General features: G+C 46.9%; 1 protein-coding gene across 1 annotated transcript; it reads left to right on the forward strand.

Moving 5' to 3' along the window:
- Positions 1-98: 98 nt before the first annotated feature.
- On the forward strand, positions 99-22535 carry LOC310869460 (GTPase IMAP family member 9). Its single transcript, XM_083780212.1, has 4 exons — positions 99-139; positions 18960-19041; positions 19476-19633; positions 20926-22535. The coding sequence occupies exons 2-4, from the start codon at positions 19017-19019 to the stop codon at positions 21769-21771; spliced, it is 1029 nt and encodes a 342-aa protein (XP_083636338.1). The 5' UTR covers positions 99-139; positions 18960-19016; the 3' UTR covers positions 21772-22535.
- The last annotated feature ends 577 nt before the right edge of the window (positions 22536-23112 follow it).

Genomic DNA, 23112 nt, shown 5'->3' on the forward strand with positions numbered 1-23112 from the left:
AGTAGTTGACTGTACGGTGCACACGGGCCCTTATTCGTGCTTACAGAGTTGAATACTTTAACAAGGGTGAGTCAGTCAGGCATTAGTAGGAACATAGAGCAGCTGTTAGGTCAGCCTCAGGAAGTGTGAACGAGGAAGTGTCTAGTAGGGCTCCGTCTTTTGAGCTAATTTAGAACTTCCTGTCTGAGAGCTAGCTAATTTAAGACATCCGGTTGCCTTCAGAATAAAATAAGGTTATTTAATTAATAATTATTACATTACATTATTAGTATTATTATTACATTACAGTTATTGTAAAGACACACATTATGTTTCTGTGTAAAAATAAGTAATTAAATAACATCAAAAAGTTATCTAAATGGATAAATGCTATTCACTGGAGTGAATATTCTATTATATTCTAAAAACGACTTATAAATCCTAAAGCCTTGTTTATACTTCACTGTGCAACGGTCCTATGCTGGACAATAGCAGATATGCAAACTCACAGCACATCTCATTCAAGACACTGAACTTGCAGATCTGCCATTTTTGAACACACTATACAGTTAACCATTTATCATGCTGCTCTACGTGGCACTGCATTCTGTGACATTAAACCAAATGGCATTTTCCACTCTATGACACTACTGTTCTACATTTTTGTCTAATAAAATAGGCTATTAATTTAATCAATCAAACTGCATTAACTAACAGAGATACTACTAACCAAGCTATCCATGTCAACATGCTCTATAGGAGTCTCAATAACAGGTATAAGTAACGTTTAATGTTTAGTAATGTTTAATGTAGCAGAAGAGGCCATTCATTGAACAGAGTTTTGCACAATTTTAACATCCCAGATCGATTGAAATATGAATCTACTGTGCTGTGCTACACCATGATATATTAAGAGTACAATAACATTCCATTGTGAATAAAAACCTATTAACCACAGTGTAATGCTAAAGGTTTCATCACAGGGCTGTCTGCTTCATGTAATATCATTAAAAGTGTTGTTGGTGACAGTTATATGAGTTGGAAGCATTAAGACCCATTTTAACCCTCAATGGCTTCCTTTCTGACAAATAACGTTATTGTAAAAAAAAAAAAAAAGATTCACGCGTTCATATGTAGCTATTTTGCATTAGAAGCGGATGGGACCAAGGGACCCGGATGTAACGTAAGAGGACTACAATAGATTCGCGGTTAAATCTCGCGGGCGTGGCCTCACACCGGAAGGAAGTGCCGCCGCCCTCAAATACGGAAGAGACGCGTGGAGGTAGGTTTGGTCAGTGTTTGTTTGGAACGTGCCACGTCACCATCGGTCTTCGGAGCAAGTAAGTGATAAATGTTATTTAATACTTAACGCTGTTGTTGTTTGTGTGTTCAAACGTCTATCACTTGAAGTTACTTGTTATGATGTTTATATATGATGTTTGTACGAAACTTTAAAACAGTGTTTCAGTAGCCAATGGTTAGTGTCGAAGGTTTATAAACAACTATGCCCGGCCTCAATGTTTACTAACCGTCGACAGTACCCACTCGACTACCGAAACACGGCTTTAAAGAGTAGTATTTACATATCTAAACACAACAAGTAACTTCAAAAGTGATAACATGTTTGAGCCACGGACCACCATTTCACATTAATAGACTCTCACAATGGTGGTCAGTGGCTCAAATGGGTCTGAGAGACTAGATGGCCTCAAATGGTGGTCCGTGGCTCAAACGCTGAATAAATAATCGACTAGAGGTGAAAATAGTATTGTTTGGTAGGTAAAAGGACAAACGTTCTGTGAAAATTGGCACGAAGCAACAAACATTCTTTGAAATTGGTGGGAAACGATCCCGGGCACTCATGTTAACAAAGCTCAGTCACTAACCACTATGCTACAATCAGCATTATATAATCAAAGGATCAAAAGTAGCAATCTTCTACATTCTCTAATTGTGTAGTTTTTTTGGAAATTAAGCAGATGCTTAACAACAATTGAACTATTGAGAGTGTAAAGATCTACTATTGGGGTCAATTTGGTTACCTAAATTAAATAGCTCTGTATTGTGACAGTAATCATTGCTATAGTGTGTGTTCAGTAACAGTGTTAAATAGCTCTATAGTGTGACAGTAATCATTGCTATAGTGTGTGTTCAGTAACAGTGTTAAATAGCTCTATATTGTGACAGTAATCATTGCTATAGTGTGTGTGTTCAGTAAGTGTTAAATAGCTCTATATTGTGACAGTAATCATTGCTATAGTGTGTGTGTTCACTGTTCAGTAACAGTGTTAAATAGCTCTATATTGTGACAGTAATCATTGCTATAGTGTGTGTTCAGTAACAGTGTTAAATAGCTCTATAGTGTGACAGTAATCATTGCTATAGTGTGTGTTCAGTAACTTGCAACACAGCAGCCAAGTATATGCAGAACACATATACACGCATTTGACATAACACAAACAACAAGACAATTTACATACATAAAGACATGAAGAAAAGAGCAATATCCACCGCTTAGATTATCCTGTGGCTACTACAACTCCTGATTAAACCCTTTTCTATTTATTAAAGAGCTGGAGAGACAGGAATATTCCTGTTACTGAACACACACTATAGCAATTATTACTGTCACAATAACTTTGTACTTTTGCTACTGATGTTTGTGTGCAACATTTGAGCTGGTGTCAAGTCACCTTAATTCAAGTGATAGATTATATACAGGGGCATGCCATATGGTCTACCTGCACAGCCTTTGTGATTACTGGTAGATCACGATGTACCTTTTGGGCACCCCTGCAATACAGGATTCCTGTCCAGAATTGTTTTTTATTAAATATAGAGGGTTTAAGTGTAGGGTTTGTCATGTTGGTGTTCTCTATAACTTTTCGTCCTGGGCATGACGTTAAACTGTCCAGTGTAACTCCAAGTTACATGGGGTGGGTATGGTTTGAGAGTTTGTGATGCTCAGTTCTTTTTTTGCGTCTCGGTTCCTCAGGTGGAAGCTGCATAGTTGGGTTTTTGATGGGTTGGGTTTCAAGTGGCTGGTCGTTTGTTTAGATATTGAAAAGGAGGGGGGCGAGCGCGCTACCTTGTGGGAGGCCGTTCTTTTCGGCTTTCCATTTACTCCTCTGGTCATTTAACTGAACATAGAAGCGCCTGTTGTTGAGGAGGCTTTTCCTGACCATTGTGCGGTGTTGGACAGTGTCGTAGGCAGCAGAGAGATCTCTGAATGCTGCTCCAGTTATTTGTTTCCCCTCAAACCCATCCTCAATGTGTTGGGTGAGGTTGAGCTCTGTCCAGCACAGGAGCGGCTGGGACGGAAACCAGCTTGGTCTTTAGTCAGCTTGGTATCTATGAGTGGCAACAAGGCGTTGGAGTAGCAGCTTCTCATATAGCCTTGTAGGTGATGCAGAGGGAAATGGGTCGGTAGCTCTTTGTGGATAATGGGTCTATGCCAGGTTTAGGGATTGCAACCACGTTGGCCTTTTCCCAGACAGAAGGGATGGTTTTCTGTGCTATGCATGTGTTCAGCATCCCCACAAGCCAGGTCTTTGCGTTGGGTCCCAGGTGCTGTAACATTTCTGCCAGTAGGTCATCAATCCCTGCTGCTTTTCCGGGTTTCAACTTTCCCATTGCAGTTTCAAGTTCTTCTAGGTCGAAGGGTTTGGTTTGAGGGCTGGCTGATTGTGGTTGGTCTGATACCACTGTGCGATGGTATTCTCCTGTGGGTCGGTGGCGGTCTTGGTCACAACTGGTGGCCAACAGTTGTAACCAACACCGCCACCGACCCACATAGAATACCATCGCACAGTGGTATCAGACCAACCACAATCAGCCAGCCCTCAAACCAAACCCTTCGACTTAGAAGAACGTGAAACTGCAATGGGAAAGTTGAAACCCGGAAAAGCAGCAGGGATTGATGGCATACTGGCAGAAATGATACAGCACCTGGGACCTATCGCAAGGACCTGGCTTGTGGGGATGCTGAACACATGCATAGCACAGAAAACCATCCCTTCTGTTTGGAAAAAGGCTGGAGTAGTTGCAATCCCTAAACCTGGCAAAGACCCGTTATCCCCGAAGAGCTACCGACCCATTTCCCTCCTCTGCATCACCTGCAAGCTCTATGAGAGGCACTACAATTTCTGAACAGACTATATTTACATCAATATGTCTGGGTCCCCACCTACTCACTCAGGGTTGACGTGTCACACCTGCAGTGATGGGAGGGGCACCAAAATGTGGTATTTTGATTGTTTAATGGGGGCACTCCCTTAGTATAAAAGTGTATGTTTTGTGTACACATGACCTGATGAAGATCAAATGGATCGAAACGCTGTCAGTATTTCAACAAAGAACGTCTTTCTTATACCTGTGGTGTGCGGGCTCCATCCAATACCTACACCAGTTGTGATGCAACAGAGTTTGCTGTGACCGTTGTGAATTATGGGTGGTGTGGTTTTTGCCAAGACGGTGGATTGTGGCCCATGCCTTCCTGCTGTTATTTGACATGTTGGTGTTCTCTATATCTTTTCGTCCTGGGCATGACGTTAAACTGTTCCGTTCGAGAGGACCAGCGACCCTCGAATGTAAACGGCCACGAAAGGAAATTATGTGTGTGTGAGGTGTTCTCTATAGGTTGGGTTTCAGGTGGTTGTATTGTAGTAGCTTGACATTTCTTGGAGGGCACTTTCAAGGACAGACTCAATCTTCTGGAAGTCTGCTTGTTGGGTCGTAATGCAGAGGTTGTCGGCGTAGATGAAACGCTGGCATTAGGCATTGGGTAGTGGCTGGTCGTTTGTGTAGATATTGAAAAGGAGGGGGGCGAGCACGCTACCTTGTTGGAAGCCGTTCTTTTGGGCTTTCCATTTACTCCTCTGGTCATTTAACTGGACATAGAAGCGCCTGTTGTTGAGGAGGCTTTTCCTGACCATTGTGCGGTGTTGGACAGTGTCGTAGGCAGCAGAGAGATCTCTGAATGCTGCTCCAGTTATTTGTTTCCCCTCAAACCCATCCTCAATGTGTTGGGTGAGGTTGAGCTCTGTCCAGCACAGGAGCGGCTGGGACGGAAACCAGCTTGGTCTTTAGTCAGCTTGGTATCTATGAGTGGCAACAAGGCGTTGGAGTAGCAGCTTCTCATATAGCCTTGTAGGTGATGCAGAGGGAAATGGGTCGGTAGCTCTTTGTGGATAATGGGTCTTTGCCAGGTTTAGGGATTGCAACCACTTTGGCCTTTTCCCAGACAGAAGGGATGGTTTTCTGTGCTATGCATGTGTTCAGCATGCCCACAAGCCAGGTCTTTGCGTTGGGTCCCAGGTGCTGTAACATTTCTGCCAGTAGGTCATCAATCCCTGCTGCTTTTCCGGGTTTCAACTTTCCCATTGCAGTTTCAAGTTCTTCTAGGTCGAAGGGTTTGGTTTGAGGGCTGGCTGATTGTGGTTGGTCTGATACCACTGTGCGATGGTATTCTCCTGTGGGTCGGTGGCGGTCTTGGTCACAACTGGTGGCCAACAGTTGTAACCAACACCGCCACCGACCCACATAGAATACCATCGCACAGTGGTATCAGACCAACCACAATCAGCCAGCCCTCAAACCAAACCCTTCGACTTAGAAGAACGTGAAACTGCAATGGGAAAGTTGAAACCCGGAAAAGCAGCAGGGATTGATGGCATACTGGCAGAAATGATACAGCACCTGGGACCTATCGCAAGGACCTGGCTTGTGGGGATGCTGAACACATGCATAGCACAGAAAACCATCCCTTCTGTTTGGAAAAAGGCTGGAGTAGTTGCAATCCCTAAACCTGGCAAAGACCCATTATCCCCGAAGAGCTACCGACCCATTTCCCTCCTCTGCATCACCTGCAAGCTCTATGAGAGGCACTACAATTTCTGAACAGACTATATTTACATCAATATGTCTGGGTCCCCACCTACTCACTCAGGGTTGACGTGTCACACCTGCAGTGATGGGAGGGGCACCAAAATGTGGTATTTTGATTGTTTAATGGGGGCACTCCCTTAGTATAAAAGTGTATGTTTTGTGTACACATGACCTGATGAAGATCAAATGGATCGAAACGCTGTCAGTATTTCAACAAAGAACGTCTTTCTTATACCTGTGGTGTGCGGGCTCCATCCAATTCCTACACCAGTTGTGATGCAACAGAGTTTGCTGTGACCGTTGTGAATTATGGGTGGTGTGGTTTTTGCCAAGACGGTGGATTGTGGCCCATGCCTTCCTGCTGTTAATTGACATGTTGGTGTTCTCTATATCTTTTCGTCCTGGGCATGACGTTAAACTGTTCCGTTCGAGAGGACCAGCGACCCTCGAATGTAAACGGCCACGAAAGGAAATTATGTGTGTGTGAGGTGTTCTCTATAGGTTGGGTTTCAGGTGGTTGTATTGTAGTAGCTTGACATTTCTTGGAGGGCACTTTCAAGGACAGACTCAATCTTCTGGAAGTCTGCTTGTTGGGTCGTAATGCAGAGGTTGTCGGCGTAGATGAAACGCTGGCATTAGGCATTGGGTAGTGGCTGGTCGTTTGTGTAGATATTGAAAAGGAGGGGGGCGAGCACGCTACCTTGTTGGAGGCCGTTCTTTTGGGCTTTCCATTTACTCCTCTGGTCATTTAACTGGACATAGAAGCGCCTGTTGTTGAGGAGGCTTTTCCTGACCATTGTGCGGTGTTGGACAGTGTCGTAGGCAGCAGAGAGATCTCTGAATGCTGCTCCAGTTATTTGTTTCCCCTCAAACCCATCCTCAATGTGTTGGGTGAGGTTGAGCTCTGTCCAGCACAGGAGCGGCTGGGACGGAAACCAGCTTGGTCTTTAGTCAGCTTGGTATCTATGAGTGGCAACAAGGCGTTGGAGTAGCAGCTTCTCATATAGCCTTGTAGGTGATGCAGAGGGAAATGGGTCGGTAGCTCTTTGTGGATAATGGGTCTTTGCCAGGTTTAGGGATTGCAACCACTTTGGCCTTTTCCCAGACAGAAGGGATGGTTTTCTGTGCTATGCATGTGTTCAGCATGCCCACAAGCCAGGTCTTTGCGTTGGGTCCCAGGTGCTGTAACATTTCTGCCAGTAGGTCATCAATCCCTGCTGCTTTTCCGGGTTTCAACTTTCCCATTGCAGTTTCAAGTTCTTCTAGGTCGAAGGGTTTGGTTTGAGGGCTGGCTGATTGTGGTTGGTCTGATACCACTGTGCGATGGTATTCTCCTGTGGGTCGGTGGCGGTCTTGGTCACAACTGGTGGCCAACAGTTGTAACCAACACCGCCACCGACCCACATAGAATACCATCGCACAGTGGTATCAGACCAACCACAATCAGCCAGCCCTCAAACCAAACCCTTCGACTTAGAAGAACGTGAAACTGCAATGGGAAAGTTGAAACCCGGAAAAGCAGCAGGGATTGATGGCATACTTGCAGAAATGATACAGCACCTGGGACCTATCGCAAGGACCTGGCTTGTGGGGATGCTGAACACATGCATAGCACAGAAAACCATCCCTTCTGTTTGGAAAAAGGCTGGAGTAGTTGCAATCCCTAAACCTGGCAAAGACCCATTATCCCCGAAGAGCTACCGACCCATTTCCCTCCTCTGCATCACGTCTTTCTTATACCTGTGGTGTGCGGGCTCCATCCAATACCTACACCAGTTGTGATGCAACAGAGTTTGCTGTGACCGTTGTGAATTATGGGTGGTGTGGTCTTTGCCAAGACGGTGGATTGTGGCCCATGCCTTCCTGCTGTTATTTGTCATTATGGTGTTCTCTATATCTTTTCGTCCTGGGCATGACGTTAAACTGTTCCGTTCGAGAGGACCGGCGACCCTCGAATGTAAACGGCCACGAAAGGAAACTGTGTGTGTGAGGTGTTCTCTATCATTTCATTCCAGACTTCACTGTCTATCTCCTGTGTTTTCCATTCATCTTGAGCGTTACACAGTCGTCTGATGTGCGGGGGGAGGTGCCGGCTAGCGCATAAAGGCACGGACGGGACAGGTGTTGTCTTGACCCATCCCGTGATGATGCGACAGGTGTCATTTAGGGCTGTGTCGACCAATTTGGTGTGACGTGATCGGCTCCAGCTTGAGCAGGCATACTCTGCTGTAGAGAAAGACAGGGCCATGGCAGTTGCACGGATTGTTTGTGGGTCTGCGCCCCACTTGGGAGTTCACTAGTTTTCACAGGATGTTATTGTGGGTGTTGACCGTGGCTTTTGTGTTCTCCAGGTGTTTTTTTGAAGAAGAGTGTCCTGTCCAGTGTAACTCCAAGATACATGGGGTGGTTATGGTTGGAGAGTTTGTGACCATCCCAAGTGACGCTCAGTTCTTTTCTCGCGTCTCGGTTCCTCAGGTGGAAGCTGCATAGTTGGGTTTGTGTGTCTTTCTTTTTCTGTCTTTCTTTCTTAGGACGGAGATCAAGGTAGACGCCATAGGAAGGCTCAACACTAGCCGATGCCCCTAGAGATCCATCCCAAAGCTTCCCTCAGGGAGCACAGCAAGCCAGCTAGCCAGCAAGCCTGCCCAGTCAGCCAACGCAGCCAGTCAGCTCCGCCAGTCAGCCAGTGTAGAAAGTCAGGCTGCCAAGCCAGAGCATATCAGCCCTTGCAGTCAGCCATTGCAGCCATACCAGCCTTGCTCAGTCAGCTCAGCCAGGCCTCTCTTGAGGCCTGGCTCTCTGTCTGCCTGGCCCGGTCTGCCCTGCCCTGCCTTGCAGCAACAGAACCAGCCTTTCTGGAAAGCCAGCCAGCTCAGAATGCGAGCTGAGCAAGCCAGTGCAGCAGCAAGCCCAGACTAGGTTACCGCAGCCTTACTGTGCAGCCACAGCCACTCAGTCTAGACCAGCAGGAGCTGGCCAGGCTCCAACCCTTGCAGCGCAGCCTTAGGCCGGACAGTCCCCCTGCCTGCACTTTGTTGCCTTCCTGGCCTGTCTGCCTGCCTAGGCGCCTCGGTCTTCCTGTCTGTCTGCCTTGGCCTGCCAGTCTGAAACTGGTTTAGACTAACTGCGTGCTTGCCAGCTGCGCTGGCTTGCTGAGCTCGTATTCTGAGCTGGCTGGCTTGCCAGCAAGGCTGGTTCTGTTGCTGCAAGGCAGGGCGGGGCAGACCGGGCCAGGCAGACAGAGAGCCAGGCCTCGAGAGAGGCCTGGCTGAGCTGACTGAGCAAGGCTGGTATGGCTACAATGGTTGACTGCAAGGGCTGATGTGCGCTGGCTTGGCAGCCTGACTTTCTACACTGGCTGACTGGCGGAGCTGGCTGGCTCCGTTGGCTGACTGGGCGGGCTTGCTGGCTAGCTGGCTTGCTGGACTCCCTGAGGGAAGCTTTGGGATGGATCTCTAGGGGCATCGGCTTGTGTTGAGCCTTCCAACGGCGTCTACCTTGATCTTCGTCCTAAGAAAGAAAGACAGAAAAAGAAACACACACACAAACTCAACTATGCAGCTTCCACATGAGGAAGGCAGGCAGGCACGCAGGCAGGCACAAGCTGCCTGCGTGCTTGCTTCGCCCTCCAGTTGCTGCTCCAGTTATTTGTTTTCCCTCAAACCCATCCTCAATGTGTTGGGTGAGGTTGAGCTCTGTCCAGCACAGGACGGGACGGAAACCAGCTTGGTCTTTAGTCAGCTTGGTGTCTATGAGTGGTATGAGGCGTTGGAGTAGCAGCCTCTCTTGTAGGTGATGCAGAGGAGGGAAATGGGTCGGTAGCTCTTTGAGGATGATGGGTCTTTGCCAGGTTTGGGGATTGCAACCACTTTGGCTTTTCTCCAGACAGAAGGGATGGTTTTCTGTGCCATGCATGTGTTCAGCATCCCCACGAGCCAGGTCTTTGCGTTAGGTTCCAGGTGCTGTATAATTTCTGCCAGTATGTCATCAATCCCTGCTGCTTTTCCGGGTTTCAACTTTCCCATTGCAGTTTTGAGTTCTTCTAGGTCGAAGGGTTTGGTTTGAGGGCTGGCTGATTGTGGTTGGTCTGATACCACTGTGCGATGGTATTCTCCTGTGGGTCGTGGCGGTGTTGGTTACGACTGTTGGCCACCAGTTGTGATGCAACAGAGTTCGCTGTGACCGTTGTGAATTATGGGTGGCTCCCTGAGGTCCTTGATCGCCATTGGGTCCAACAGTGGTCATTGAAGCGTGCACACACATGCACACATGCACGTACACACACAGGGGCACATGCGTATGCACACCTGGACCTTTAAATGAACAACAACACAAAAACTAAGGCACTGGTGTCGGACTTCTGGTTTACCGGAACGGGGTTCAACTCCCTGCAGTGCCCTGCTCAATGTGTTGTATTTCATTCATTGGTCCATGGTCTCAGGTCATTGAGCGGCGCGCTATAGTGTGCGATTCTTCATCATTGTTGAGGATTTTTTAAAGGTGAAAATCAAGGAAAAGCAAAAGGCTATAGTCCATGGTCACGGACCGCATACTGGTCAAGGTCATTTATACTGGTGAAGATCATTTACTAGTCTTCTAAAGGTCATTTATACTGGTGAAGATCATTTACTAGTCTTCTAAAGGTAATTTATACTGGTCAAGGTCAATTACTAGTCTCATGAAGGTAATTTATACTGGTCACAGTCATATACTGGTCACGGTCATTTCTACTGGTGAAGGTCATTTATACTGGTCAAGGTCATTTGTACTTGTCAAGGTCATTTATACTGGTCAAGGTCATTTACTAGTCTTATTGAAGGTAATTTATACTGCTCAAGGTCATTGATATTGGTCAAGGTCATTAAGTGGCACGCTATAGTGCGCGATTCTTCATCATTGTTGAGGATTTGAAAAAAGGTTAAATTGCAGAAAAGCGAAAGGCTAAAGTCCATGGTCACGGAGGGCATACTATATTATGTTGTTTTTCTTTTTTTTTGTGGTGTGCGGGCTCCATCCAATAACTACACCAGTTGTGATGCAATAGAGTTTGCTGTGACCGTTGTGAATTATGGGTGGTGTGGTCTTTGCCAAGACGGTGGATTGTGGCCCATGCCTTCCTGCTGTTATTTGTCATTATGGTGTTCTCTATATCTTTTCGTCCTGGGCATGACGTTAAACTGTTCCGTTCGAGAGGACTGGCGACCCTCGAATGTAAACGGCCACGAAAGGAAACTGTGTGTGTGAGGTGTTCTCTATCATTTCATTCCAGACTTCACTGTCTATCTCCTGTGTTTTCCATTCATCTTGAGCGTTACACAGTCGTCTGATGTGCGGGGGGAGGTGCCGGCTAGCGCATAAAGGCACGGACGGGACAGGTGTTGTCTTGACCCATCCCGTGATGATGCGACAGGTGTCATTTAGGGCTGTGTCGACCAATTTGGTGTGACGTGATCGGCTCCAGCTTGAGCAGGCATACTCTGCTGTAGAGAAAGACAGGGCCATGGCAGTTGCACGGATTGTTTGTGGGTCTGCGCCCCACTTGGGAGTTCACTAGTTTTCACAGAATGTTATTGTGGGTGTTGACCGTGGCTTTTGTGTTCTCCAGGTGTTTTTTTGAAGAAGAGTGTCCTGTCCAGTGTAACTCCAAGATACATGGGGTGGGTATGGTTGGAGAGTTTGTGACCATCCCAAGTGACGCTCAGTTCTTTTCTCGCGTCTCGGTTCCTCAGGTGGAAGCTGCATAGTTGGGTTTGTGTGTCTTTCTTTTTCTGTCTTTCTTTCTTAGGACGGAGATCAAGGTAGACGCCATAGGAAGGCTCAACACTAGCCGATGCCCCTAGAGATCCATCCCAAAGCTTCCCTCAGGGAGCACAGCAAGCCAGCTAGCCAGCAAGCCTGCCCAGTCAGCCAACGCAGCCAGTCAGCTCCGCCAGTCAGCCAGTGTAGAAAGTCAGGCTGCCAAGCCAGAGCATATCAGCCCTTGCAGTCAGCCATTGCAGCCATACCAGCCTTGCTCAGTCAGCTCAGCCAGGCCTCTCTTGAGGCCTGGCTCTCTGTCTGCCTGGCCCGGTCTGCCCTGCCCTGCCTTGCAGCAACAGAACCAGCCTTTCTGGAAAGCCAGCCAGCTCAGAATGCGAGCTGAGCAAGCCAGTGCAGCAGCAAGCCCAGACTAGGTTACCGCAGCCTTACTGTGCAGCCACAGCCACTCAGTCTAGACCAGCAGGAGCTGGCCAGGCTCCAACCCTTGCAGCGCAGCCTTAGGCCGGACAGTCCCCCTGCCTGCACTTTGTTGCCTTCCTGGCCTGTCTGCCTGCCTAGGCGCCTCGGTCTTCCTGTCTGTCTGCCTTGGCCTGCCAGTCTGAAACTGGTTTAGACTAACTGCGTGCTTGCCAGCTGCGCTGGCTTGCTGAGCTCGTATTCTGAGCTGGCTGGCTTGCCAGCAAGGCTGGTTCTGTTGCTGCAAGGCAGGGCGGGGCAGACCGGGCCAGGCAGACAGAGAGCCAGGCCTCGAGAGAGGCCTGGCTGAGCTGACTGAGCAAGGCTGGTATGGCTACAATGGTTGACTGCAAGGGCTGATGTGCGCTGGCTTGGCAGCCTGACTTTCTACACTGGCTGACTGGCGGAGCTGGCTGGCTGCGTTGGCTGACTGGGCTGGCTTGCTGGCTAGCTGGCTTGCTGGACTCCCTGAGGGAAGCTTTGGGATGGATCTCTAGGGGCATCGGCTTGTGTTGAGCCTTCCAACGGCGTCTACCTTGATCTTCGTCCTAAGAAAGAAAGACAGAAAAAGAAACACACACACAAACTCAACTATGCAGCTTCCACATGAGGAAGGCAGGCAGGCACGCAGGCAGGCACAAGCTGCCTGCGTGCTTGCTTCGCCCTCCAGTTGCTGCTCCAGTTATTTGTTTTCCCTCAAACCCATCCTCAATGTGTTGGGTGAGGTTGAGCTCTGTCCAGCACAGGACGGGACGGAAACCAGCTTGGTCTTTAGTCAGCTTGGTGTCTATGAGTGGTATGAGGCGTTGGAGTAGCAGCCTCTCTTGTAGGTGATGCAGAGGAGGGAAATGGGTCGGTAGCTCTTTGAGGATGATGGGTCTTTGCCAGGTTTGGGGATTGCAACCACTTTGGCTTTTCTCCAGACAGAAGGGATGGTTTTCTGTGCCATGCATGTGTTCAGCATCCCCACGAGCCAGGTCTTTGCGTTAGGTTCCAGGTGCTGTATAATTTCTGCCAGTATGTCATCAATCCCTGCTGCTTTTCCAGGTTTCAACTTTCCCATTGCAGTTTTGAGTTCTTCTAGGTCGAAGGGTTTGGTTTGAGGGCTGGCTGATTGTGGTTGGTCTGATACCACTGTGCGATGGTATTCTCCTGTGGGTCGTGGCGGTGTTGGTTACGACTGTTGGCCACCAGTTGTGATGCAACAGAGTTCGCTGTGACCGTTGTGAATTATGGGTGGCTCCCTGAGGTCCTTGATCGCCATTGGGTCCAACAGTGGTCATTGAAGCGTGCACACACATGCACACATGCACCTACACACACAGGGGCACATGCGTATGCACACCTGGACCTTTAAATGAACAACAACACAAAAACTAAGGCACTGGTGTCGGACTTCTGGTTTACCGGAACGGGGTTCAACTCCCTGCAGTGCCCTGCTCAATGTGTTGTATTTCATTCATTGGTCCATGGTCTCAGGTCATTGAGCGGCGCGCTATAGTGTGCGATTCTTCATCATTGTTGAGGATTTTTTAAAGGTGAAAATCAAGGAAAAGCAAAAGGCTATAGTCCATGGTCACGGACCGCATACTGGTCAAGGTCATTTATACTGGTGAAGATCATTTACTAGTCTTCTAAAGGTCATTTATACTGGTGAAGATCATTTACTAGTCTTCTAAAGGTCATTTATACTGGTCAAGGTCATTTACTAGTCTCATGAAGGTAATTTATACTGGTCAGTCATATACTGGTCACGGTCATTTATACTGGTCAAGGTCATTTGTACTTGTCAAGGTCATTTATACTGGTCAAGGTCATTTACTAGTCTTATTGAAGGTCATTTATACTGCTCAAGGTTATTGATCAATATCAATGACCTTGATGACCCCAAGGTCATTAAGTGGCATGCTATAGTGCGCGATTCTTCATCATTGTTCACGATTTGAAAAAAGGTTAAATCGCGGAAAAGCGAAAGGCTATAGTCCATAGTCTCGGAGGGCATACAAAAATGTGTGGTGCTATACAGGCCGTTCTGGAAAATTTGGGACAGAGGTTCATCGTTGGCATCCAGGGAGTGTGTGTGCAAAATTTGGCATCGACCGGGTTAATGGTGCTGGAGATTAGCTGTTAACAAACTGACGGACACACACACACACACACACTCACTCAGAGTGCAAAACATACTCTATCCCCATGGCTTTGGCCTGGTGCCATACCGTTATTAATTATTGCCTACAATGTCAATTGTGAAATTACTTTACCGTTGCAATGCAAAATTTACATTTCAACGAATGGACCTCGTAAAACAAAACAAAAACCAAGGCACTGGTTGTGGTACTTCTGGTTTACCGGAATGGGGTTCAACTCCCTGCAGTGCTCTGCTCAATTTGTTGTATTTACATGGTTCATTTTTATTTTCTGCTCATTGTGTTGCCTTTTCATAGATGATAACCCCCAGGTTCTTTAATGTGTTTGCACTCCCTACAGTTAGGTTACCAAGTCTATTTATTTATTATTTCTGTTCACTAGAACTAGAACCAATTACCAAAGTAGGCTTTCTAATGACACAACTCGCCTTTGTTTTTATGTGTAGCAAAAACGTTCTTTTTATTTACGCCAAAGAGTAGAGGCTGGTCTGCATTCATGCGAGCGGGGAAGTTTAGAGTAACATAGCTCTAAATGAAACGCATTAGAGCTATGGACCAGAGCTAGTAGTCATAGCACTTCATGGTATATGCATAGTTTATATAGTTTCATTATAGATATATTAAACAGAGAGGACTGGAGTCAATTGGGTTATATTATGTTTAACACTAATTTGAAGCTGTCAAAATCTGACAGACTTCTGGCGGCCATGGCCACGCCCACCTTTTGGTAACGCCCACTTTCGGCCAAGCCCACAAAAAGGACCCCCCATGTCATTTGCCAGGCAGGCTCCACTCTCAGACAGATATTTGGCTCCGTCTTATGAGCTAATTTAGAACTTCCTGTCTGAGAGCTAGCTAATTTAAGACATCCGGTTGCCTTCAGAATAAAATAAGGTTATTTAATTCGTTAATTAAATAATTGTCAATGCCCCAAGGCACAGCACTTTTTTGAGCGTTGACCTCAGTAGAAGGTCTGCTGCCGTGAATTTTACACCTCTCCCACTTAGCGGAGAGTGGGGTGTGGTACAGGACATCTCCCCGAACGCGTGGGTATACTGCATCTACAAGTAGTACAAGATAAATTGAAACCATTGACACCTACTTCGATGGTTCAGTTGTCATCTATGCCGGGGAATTTAGCAGCTCTCATTCAAGCGTTTTTTCAAAATCCAGGTCACACATTTGATTGCAAAACAATCTGTGGTGTCACTCAACAACTAGTGAATAGCATCTTACTTGGCCTTAGGAATGCACAATGACCCATTAGATTTTATACACAAACTAGTAGTTTGGTTGAGTATGTGTGGTGTCCACACAGTTGTTCAAGCAAAACATACAGACATCTGTCATCTGTACATTCTGTGCCTGGACAGTTGAAAGCAATTAACAGAACAATAACGGAGGACAATTTGGAAGAAGATGATGATGATGTGGTTTTATGCAATGAAAGTCTAAATGACAATATGTGTGAAGCTATACCATTACCAATTCTAACATTTCTACAACAGACATCTGCTATCAAAAAATGTCACACACGGCTTGAAGAAGCAGCAGCGCAGGACTCAACATTTAGACGGAAACTTGAGAAATTCAATCTAGCCAACACATCAGTGTCATTAGTGTCTCAGAAATGTTCTAGGACAGAAGTATGCACCATATTAAATAGATTTGTAGAATACACACTTCGGTCTCCTTTCCTTGGAGATGACCTGCTTTGCCTGAAAAGTCTTAGTCTGTATAGTTGTACTCAATGTGGTGACAAGGCCTTACCATCTACAAAGAACATGTCACAATTCATAGTGCAGCCACTTGACGTGTCACAAAAAGGCATCTTAGACACTATTGCACAAATATTACCTGCTCAATCTGAACAATGTGAAACATGTCAGCAGGAAAAGAGCTTATCAACATATGAAGTAATTAACAGCCCACAGACCTTACTTCTCCTGTTAAGAGCTGGCACAAAAATTCCAAAAACTTTCAATTTATCCTGTCTGTACCACCAAAATGAGTATGCTTTGACCAGTATGTGTGTATTTTTCGACAGGCCACCATATGCGTCATTGTACATCCTTAAAGATCATAAATGGCATATCTGGACAAATGAATCGAATGACACAGCAGGCTATACCTTTGAGCTGATGCAAAGAACATCCGCTCGACAGCACACAAAGACAGTAGTCACAAGTAGTTTCTATGTCGTGTCATACGAGAAAATAAACAGTCGAGAAATAATCAAGTTTCGTCAGGACAAACAAATGCATAAATGCACAGACAGATGCAATCAACGCACACAAGTGACACCCATTCCAAAGCTAGAGGTAACTCCTTGACCTGACTTAGCTTGCGTAGAGAAAGTGATTTCATGTCAATGCCCCAAGGCACAGCACTTTTTTGAGCGTTGACCCCAGTAGAAGGTCTGCTGCTGTGAATTTTACACCTCTCTCGCTTAGCGGAGAGTGGGGTGTGGTAGAGGACATCTCCCCGAACACGTGGGTATGTCCAGATAGTTGCCTCGCGGAGGCCTCTTTGTCCAGTGTCCATTCTGGGTCCGGAAACGGTACTTTTTGTCAGCATTGACCCCAGTAGAAGGTCTGCTGCTGTGAATTTTACACCTCTCCCGCTTAGCGGAGAGTGTGGTGTGGTAGAGGACATCTCCCCGAACGCGTGGGTATGTCCAGATAGTTGCCTCGCGGAGGCCTCTTTGTCCAGTGTCCATTCTGGGTCCGGAAACGGTACTTTTTTCAGCGTTGACCACAGTAGAAGGTCTGCTGCTGTGAATTTTACACCTCTCCCGCTTAGCGGAGAGTGGGGTGTGGTACAGGACATCTCCCCGAACGCGTGGGTATGTCCAGATAGTTGCCTCGCGGAGCCGTCTTTTGTCCAGTGTCCATTCTGGGTCCGGAAACGTTACTTTTTGTCAGCATTGACCCCAGTAGAAGGTCTGCTGCTGTGAATTTTACACCTCTCCCGCTTAGCGGAGAGTGGGGTGTGGTACAGGACATCTCCCCGAACGCGTGGGTATGTCCAGATAGTTGCCTCGCGGAGCCGTCTTTTGTCCAGTGTCCATTCTGGGTCCGGAAACGGTACTTTTTGTCAGCCTTGACCCCAGTAGAAGGTCTGCTGCTGTGAATTTTACACCTCTCCCGCTTAGCGGAGAGTGTGGTGTGGTAGAGGACATCTCCCCGAACGTGTGGGTATGTCCAGATAGTTGCCTCGCGGAGGCCTCTTTGTCCAGTGTCCATTCTGGGTCCGGAAACGGTACTTTTTGTCAGCATTGACCCCAGTAGAAGGTCTGCTGCTGTGAATTTTACACCTCTCCCGCTTAGCGGAGAGTGTGGTGTGGTAGAGGACATCTCCCCGAACGTGTGGGTATGTCCAGATAGTTGCCTCGCGGAGGCCTCTTTGTCCAGTGTCCATTCTGGGTCCGGAAACGGTACTTTTTTCAGCGTTGACCACAGTAGAAGGTCTGCTGCTGTGAATTTTACACCTCTCCCGCTTAGCGGAGAGTGGGGTGTGGTACAGGACATCTCCCCGAACGCGTGGGTATGTCCAGATAGTTGCCTCGCGGAGCCGTCTTTTGTCCAGTGTCCATTCTGGGTCCGGAAACGGTACTTTTTGTCAGCCTTGACCCCAGTAGAAGGTCTGCTGCTGTGAATTTTACACCTCTCCCGCTTAGCGGAGAGTGTGGTGTGGTAGAGGACATCTCCCCGAACGTGTGGGTATGTCCAGATAGTTGCCTCGCGGAGGCCTCTTTGTCCAGTGTCCATTCTGGGTCCGGAAACGGTACTTTTTGTCAGCATTGACCCCAGTAGAAGGTCTGCTGCTGTGAATTTTACACCTCTCCCGCTTAGCGGAGAGTGGGGTGTGGTACAGGACATCTCCCCGAACGCGTGGGTATGTCCAGATAGTTGCCTCGCGGAGCCGTCTTTTGTCCAGTGTCCATTCTGGGTCCGGAAACGGTACTTTTTGTCAGCCTTGACCCCAGTAGAAGGTCTGCTGCTGTGAATTTTACACCTCTCCCGCTTAGCGGAGAGTGTGGTGTGGTAGAGGACATCTCCCCGAACGTGTGGGTATGTCCAGATAGTTGCCTCGCGGAGGCCTCTTTGTCCAGTGTCCATTCTGGGTCCGGAAACGGTACTTTTTTCAGCGTTGACCACAGTAGAAGGTCTGCTGCTGTGAATTTTACACCTCTCCCGCTTAGCGGAGAGTGGGGTGTGGTACAGGACATCTCCCCGAACGCGTGGGTATGTCCAGATAGTTGCCTCGCGGAGCCGTCTTTTGTCCAGTGTCCATTCTGGGTCCGGAAACGGTACTTTTTGTCAGCCTTGACCCCAGTAGAAGGTCTGCTACTGTGAATTTTACACCTCTCCCGCTTAGCGGAGAGTGGGGTGTGGTATAGGACATCTCCCCGAACGCGTGGGTATGTCCAGATAGTTGCCTTGCGGAGCCGTCTTTTGTCCAGTGTCCACTTTATAAAGTCCATGCACTCCAGTGAATAGCATTTATCCATTTAGATAACTTTATTATTAAGGATTTAATTACTTATTCTTACACAGAAACATAATGTGTGTCTTATAGCATCATATAGCATCATTTAAATGCTTAATTTGTAGTTTTAATGTGCAAATTAAACTTTTTTTCAATACTCTAGAGGGTACTCTTATTTTGAAGAGATCGTCCACCGGAAGTCTTAAATTAGCTCACTAGATTAGCTCACTAGACGCTGCCGTCTAGTAGCCTACTGTACATTTCTGGGCCTGGCCAAACACAAAACGCGAATAAGAAATGGCACGGAATGAACAAGTAAAAGGTAAGCCGATTTACTGCATATATACCTTATTTGTTGCACGCTTACGACAGATTAAAACTAAAGTATGTCCCATCCCATATATCACTTCATGAATGCCGCTCCCTGTGCGCTTTTTTCATAAGATGGGACGGGGATCGGTTATTGGAACTAGACGCGGCGGCTAAACCGCTTGTCAGCATCTGCATTGCTGCAGAATATGACGGCGATGGAGAGAGATGAGATGACTCAATTTATGATGACTGTCATTATACAACTAGCAATACGACCAAACTAGCTAAACGAAAGTGCGCACTGTCTATAGGCTATCCAACAGATGTTTGTTTATGGCTCTGTTATATAAATCAATAAACACGTAATAAAAGATAATATCCAACGTCGTGTAGTGTTTATGGACACTCACGCATAGTCTCTTCCCACTTCTTAATTGTTACCAGAGCTAAGGTTGGTTCTGCTTGGCCGGACGGGAGCAGGAAAGAGTTCAGCTGGGAGCACCATACTAGGCCTGCAAGTCCTTCAGCCCCAGGATGATGGCAGCGATGCTGCTGCTACCAGGGAGTGCCAGCGCCACAGAGGGGAGGTTGCAGGAAGATCGGTAAAATAAATTATGTGGCTTTGGGTTTCATTTTACAGGGCAGTCCACGTTTAAATAGTATTATAGGTTTAATTGGAGCAAACGGCGAGCAATCTTAATCTTCCAGAAAAGTGTTTTATCAGATTCAGATCCCAACGCAAAGTTATTCAAAGCTTATTATAATTTGACATCTATCTCCCAATTACATTCAAATGAGCTTTATTGGCATGAGACAACATAGGCTACCAGTGGCGTGCACAGACATTTAGAGGGGCAGGTGCTCAAGTGAAAAAAGGGCACCTTGTGCAGCGCATTTTGGGGCGGGAACCCATTTTGGTGCTTTAGCTATTGAAAAATAGCAAACCTACAAGCTCATAGCGCGAGTGGCGCGCTACGAGCTTGTAGGTCTGCTATTTATTTTATCGAAGAACCACTGACATAGAAACATAGCTTTAGATTGTGGGGGCCTAAATAATATAGTAGAAGCGTTTTTTATCAATATTTGATCAATGTCACCGCATGGTCCACACACTACAAATTAAGAAAATAAATAATATATATTTTTTTTTAAGAGCACATTGCCAAAAGGGCAGGGGGTGCTCTAGCACCCCCTAGTGTCTATCTGTGCACGCCACTGTAGGCTACATTTACATTGCCAAAGCAATTGTCAAAATATAATAAAAACCGTTTAAGAAAATGGGGACAGTCAGTAGCTACAGTTGGAGGGGGTACAGTACAGCATTGTGTTAAACAGCTGTTCCTGCATGTCACTTTGCATCCTTATGTTATGGCATAAAGCTTTTTGAATCAAATAGCAATCGTTTTGGGACAATTAGCATTTTTTTCTCAAAACTATTTAAATAGTTTCCAGATAAGCCTCAGATTTAAAATGCATTTAAAGGTTTGTGCAGTAGGTCTAGAGTCTAGACCTAATAGTCTAGACTCTAGACTATAGGTCTATGCCAGGGTACCCCAATAGGCGGCCCGCGGGCCATTTGCGGCCCACAGAGCGCCCCCTTGTGGCCCATTAAAGAATTTCAAAAAAAAAAAGAAAAAAAAAAAGGTTTTTTCTTTTTAAGGGTCCCAGATATAAATGGCATTAAATGGGGGTCAGTAGCCTATGCATGTCAAACTGGGCATCCTTTTCAAATGGGGTCTTGCCCTGAAAATGAATTTTCTGGGCAAGACCTCGACCTCGCGCGTGCAGACTCGGCCCCCAGCCTGGTACGCTAGTCAAAATATGGCCCTTGAGGAAAATTAATTGGGGAACCCTGGTCTATGCGGTCTACTAGACGCTCTCTGTCTCTGTGCAGGTAGTAATTGTTGATACTCCAGACTGGTTTAACTGCCCTCTTGAAGAAGCCAAACACCACATCTCCTCCTTCATTGCCCTATCTACCCCGGCACCCCACGCCTTCCTGTTGTGTGTTCCTGTGAACCGTCCGACCGACGGCGAGGAGACCAAGGCTCTGGACACATTGGAGAAGATATTTGGCAGCTGGGCAGTCAGCGACTTCACCGTGGTGCTCTTCACTCACGTAGACCAGCTGGACCAGGACCAGCAGCTGGAGGAATATCTGTCCACACAGCGCCCGGACCTTCTGGAGCTGACGGAGAGATGCGGGGACCGCTACCACGTCCTGAAGACCAGGGCTGGTGAAGAGGAGGAGAGGAGAAAAGCAGTGGAGGAGCTTCTAGAGAAAGTGGAACAGCCGGTAGATCACCTCGAATGTGCCCTGTATGAGGAGGCCGAGGCCAGGGTGAGAGAGAGGCAGGTGGCTCTAGTGAGACAGAGGAGAGGAGGAGATGGGGCTGACGGTCAGGCGACGTCAATCCAAGAGGAAGACGTTGGCGAAGATGAGATGGAACAAGTACGAGAGGAGGCAGAGAGGAGTGTAGGGGACTTGACTGTGGACGTGGATGTTATTTTTAATTCTTCCAGCCTTACCCCTGTCTCCCCTCCTCCCTCGTACCTCTGGGGCTTGTGGGAGAAGCTGACCGGCTGGATCAAGTGGCTTCCCAAGATGGTAAGACGGGAGGCTCTACTGGGAGCACTGGTTGGTCTGTTTGTGGGTGGGCCTTTTGGCGGGATGTTGGGTGCTACTGTGGGGTCGGTGGCTACCGAGGTGGGAAGACGAAACACCCAGAAAAACAAATGAGATGGAAGTGGAGATGTTTCACTGTGGCATTGGGCTGGGCGATTGTAGTAAAACAAATAGTATATGTTTATCATGATAACCAGGCCTTCTTCTGATATCAATACAATATCTGTATGGAAACTCACATGTCAAACTGTCGAGTTGATGTTCATCACATTGGACTGCAGGGCAAAAAGTCAAACTAGAACTGTCATTTTCAAGTATTTTGGAAATGTGACTCAGTGATTGGTTTAAATTAGCAAATTTAGATAAATTGTGTATCCTGATTCACAGTATTAAACAGTACAATGAATTGCCCACCCCTATATGTCACATGATTGCATCTGATGTAAACTTCCTGCACTTTACATTTCAACTGTATTACACTGAAGGTCAAGGTGTTATCAAGCTATAAGTAATTTACACACCAAGTGCCCTCACAGTATTTATGATATATCAATGAGCACTGATAGTGCCACAAGGTTTTCTATGTGCAATATTGCATTTTGTGTGCTTTTCTTACGGGGTACTTGTAAGGGATATCCACTGGGTGGCGACATTGACCTGGTATTGGAGAAGGGTATGGTTTGACAAGCTCATTTTAAGTTTACCAAAGAAAATAAATGCTTTTCAACTGCACTAGAACATTTCTCTGTCCTCCCCCCCCCCCCCCCCCCCCCCATTCACTCATTTAAGAACTTTGGAACTCACACATTTAACTAATAGCAAATGAGAGAGTTGAGGATATCACTTGCTTAAGTCTAGAAAAGCAGAACATTTATTTTAAAGACACATTCAGCAGTTCTGTCCATGTTTTAATAAGACGTATCAAATGCTAGGGATCGACTGTAGTCTTCCTATTCAATATACAATTCAGGGAGACGCTCCTGTAACTGGTAGGCAGAAGACAAAGAGCCTGTAGAATTCTGCATAGCCGTATAGACTAAACTGCACACTGAGTCCCAGTAATGAGAACTGTCTCTCCCCGTCTCTCTTCTCTTTACACAATGGCAGGTTATGGTTTTGACATTGATGTAATTGATACTCTGCTAAAACCATCAGTCAAAACCCATCCTTACATCTTTCTCTTCTCTCCCTCCCTCCCTTTCTCTCTCTCTCTCTCTCTCTCTCTCTCTCTCTCTCTCTCTCTCTCTCTCTCTCTCTCGCTAAGTTGCGCTTGCTCACTCTAAGCTGCCTGAGGCTCTGCCTCAGGAACAGCTAGGCGTTTCCGAATGTGGGTGGTCCGCCCGAGGTGGGAGGGAGAGAGAGAATTAGACCAGCTCTCATGTTTCCCAAAAAGAGAGAGAGAGAGAAAGGGGGGTGAGAGTGAGCGAGAAAGATGTGTGTGAAGAGAGAAAGAGA

Source organism: Protomyctophum parallelum (assembly GCF_964188405.1).
Source record: "Protomyctophum parallelum genome assembly, chromosome: 13".
Classification (NCBI taxonomy): Eukaryota; Metazoa; Chordata; class Actinopteri; order Myctophiformes; family Myctophidae; genus Protomyctophum; species Protomyctophum parallelum.